This window comes from Octopus bimaculoides, chromosome 7, assembly GCF_001194135.2.
Source record: "Octopus bimaculoides isolate UCB-OBI-ISO-001 chromosome 7, ASM119413v2, whole genome shotgun sequence".
Classification (NCBI taxonomy): domain Eukaryota; kingdom Metazoa; phylum Mollusca; class Cephalopoda; order Octopoda; family Octopodidae; genus Octopus; species Octopus bimaculoides.
In genome coordinates, this window is record NC_068987.1 from 39,136,707 (window position 1) to 39,139,405 (window position 2,699).

At 37.9% G+C, this 2,699-nt stretch overlaps 1 protein-coding gene across 2 annotated transcripts in view; it reads left to right on the forward strand.

Annotated features, from left to right (window-relative positions):
* Window positions 1–48: 48 nt before the first annotated feature.
* The window catches only part of LOC106869668 (probable 3',5'-cyclic phosphodiesterase pde-5), a 332,523-nt gene continuing 329,872 nt past the window's right edge, over window positions 49–2,699 (forward strand). For both annotated transcript variants that reach the window (XM_052969509.1, XM_052969510.1), the window contains exon 1: window positions 49–1,215. In XM_052969509.1, the coding sequence (XP_052825469.1) occupies window positions 1,059–1,215 (157 nt within the window). In that variant the 5' untranslated portion in view covers window positions 49–1,058. The remainder of the gene's footprint in view (window positions 1,216–2,699) is intronic.

The following is a 2,699-nucleotide window of genomic DNA, read 5'->3' on the forward strand; positions in this document are numbered from 1 at the left end:
TCATGTGTATCACATTATATTAAACCAAGTTGTCATTTACAACCAACCTTTGCTGCTAACACATTATTCACAACTTCTTCCCTGCTGACTGATTGCTTTTCTCTTCATTAACATGGTTAAAATAACATTTACAGTCGTGGACATCTAAGCTTAGACATACACTGGACATCAATCTCATTTTTCTCTCTGTCACTGTCTGTCTCTCATTCTCTCTCTCTCTCTCTGTCACTATCTGCCTGCCTGTCTGTTTCACACACACACACACACACACACACACAGACACATACATATGTATACAAACATACATACACATGCTCTCAGTCAACCTTTTTCTTCTCTTTCTCTCTCCCTTCTCTTTCTTCCATGCATACACACACACACATACACGCATGCACACATATTGGTATATGTGTATATAGATATATAAAGCTAGAGACAGATAAACAGTGTATAGCCAGATAAAAAAGTTATAAGCAAGAGACACATGCGGTTTCATAGACACAAATACAGTTTTCAATCATCATATATATTGATAAATCAAAGCTCAGTTGTTGTTTACACTTGGCAGAGATGACTGAGAAAAGATAAAAGAAATTAAAAGAAATACCAAATATTAAAATCAACAAAAATAATTGAATGTTAAAAAGAAGAAATAAGAATTTAGAATGAAATTCTTTTCTGAAAAAACAAACAAACCAAAACCAAAAAACTCCCATCCCTCTCCCTTTCAAGAAAAAAAATGAAGACATAATAGATACACACATATAGACACACATATATATGTACACACACTCACACACAAGTATCTCAAAGTTTGTGTTTCATATATGATACCTGATATATGATATTGAGGTATATCATACAGTATATCATATATATTATACCACACACACACATGCATGTGCACATGCTGACACCCCTATACATTATATGTGTATATGAAAACCTTTTAACAAACACAGCAAGTAAAAGACACGATATGATCAATAAATAAAACAGTAAAAACAAAGGAAACGAAATATAAAAAAAAAACACGAAACAATTTTCAAACAATAATAATGTCATTTCAGAATCACCAATTTAAAAATAGTAAATTACCCCCTCTACATTCCTTTCCTTCACCATCTTTGAAATCAGCTTGTTTGGCTCCATTTTCCACAAAATCTCCAGCAGAATCTCATCAACCTGAAGTGGGTATAAAAATGGTTGTCAGAGGTAAGATACATTCTTCTTTGATTCTTTTACTAAACATAGCATTCTTGTATGTAGATAGTTAAAGGCAAAATTAGATCTAGGTGGGATTTGATTTGAGATCATCATCATCATCATCATCATCATCGTTTAAGATTCATTTTTCATGTTGGCATTGGATTAGACAAAGCTGGAGAGTTGCACCAGGCTCCAGTTTGATTTGGTTCGGTTTCTACACTGAATGCCTTTCCTAATGTCAACCACTACTATGAGCACAGAGTGTACAGGGTGCCTTTTACATGTCACCAGCACAGGCGCTTCTTATGTGTCACCAGCATCGGTGCCTTTTATGAGTCACGGCACTGACCACAGCTACAGTTTCATTAACTTAAGCACAGCAAATTGCCAAAAGTCTTGACCATTGCCCCTGTGATATCAGCACTTCTTTTTGCAGCTGTCCTTATCCATACCAGTGCAGTATTCTGTCTTGCACACTACATCTGATGCCTCTTATACCCAGTTTTTCTCTCAAGACACACTCTGTTGTATATGCACACTGACACTGCACATCGAGCAGAGCATAGAGACATATTCAAATACTTCAAGAGATAAAAAAAAAGAGGGGCAAAACATTTCTGTGTTTGCTGCTGTGATTACATTTGCTTTATTGTGTTTATAGTGTGGTTTTCATTTAGCCCTAGCTCAGCCCCACATAGCCAACCTTTAATTAAATACTATCCTTTTGAACAAAAGTTTCCCATGTGACTCATTGACCTGTATTACTGAGATCAGTTGTTTCCATGTGAAAAAATGTATTGCAATATTATCCAAAGGTAAAAGTTTACCTTCCATTTACATCACACAAGGCAGACTTGCAGATAAACAACAGCCCTGGAATTTTTTGAAGTTAATAAAAACAAGAAAGGAAAACTTCTTGACTTTTGCAGCTCCTCCTCCCTATCTCCATCACCACTAACAGAGAAGATTGTGACTGTTTAGTCTCAAATCAACCATAATTGAGTAGACCCTTTTCTTTGATAGGCCTCACAGCCTGGTGAGAAGAAGGGATGAAGTTAGCCTCATATTGGACACTTGGTCTTAAGGTACCCAAAGTGATGGATCAAGCCTACAGTTTAAGACCTATAATCAAAAGTATTCATCATCATCATCATCATCATCATCGTTTAACGTCTGCTTTCCATGCTAGCATGGGTTAGATGATTTGACTGAGGACTGGTGAAACCAGATGGCTACACCGGGCCCAGATCTGATTTGGCAGAGTTTCTACAGCTGGATGCCCTTCCTAACGCCAACCACTCCGAGAGTGTAGTGGGTGCTTTTACATGCCACCGGCACGAAGGCCAGTCAGGCGGTACTGGCAACGGCCACACTCAAAATGGTGTATTTTATGTGACACCCGCACAAGAGCCAGTCCAGGGGCACTGGCAACGATCTCACTCGAAAGTCCTTACACATGCCACGGGCACAAGTGCCAGAAAGGCAATGCT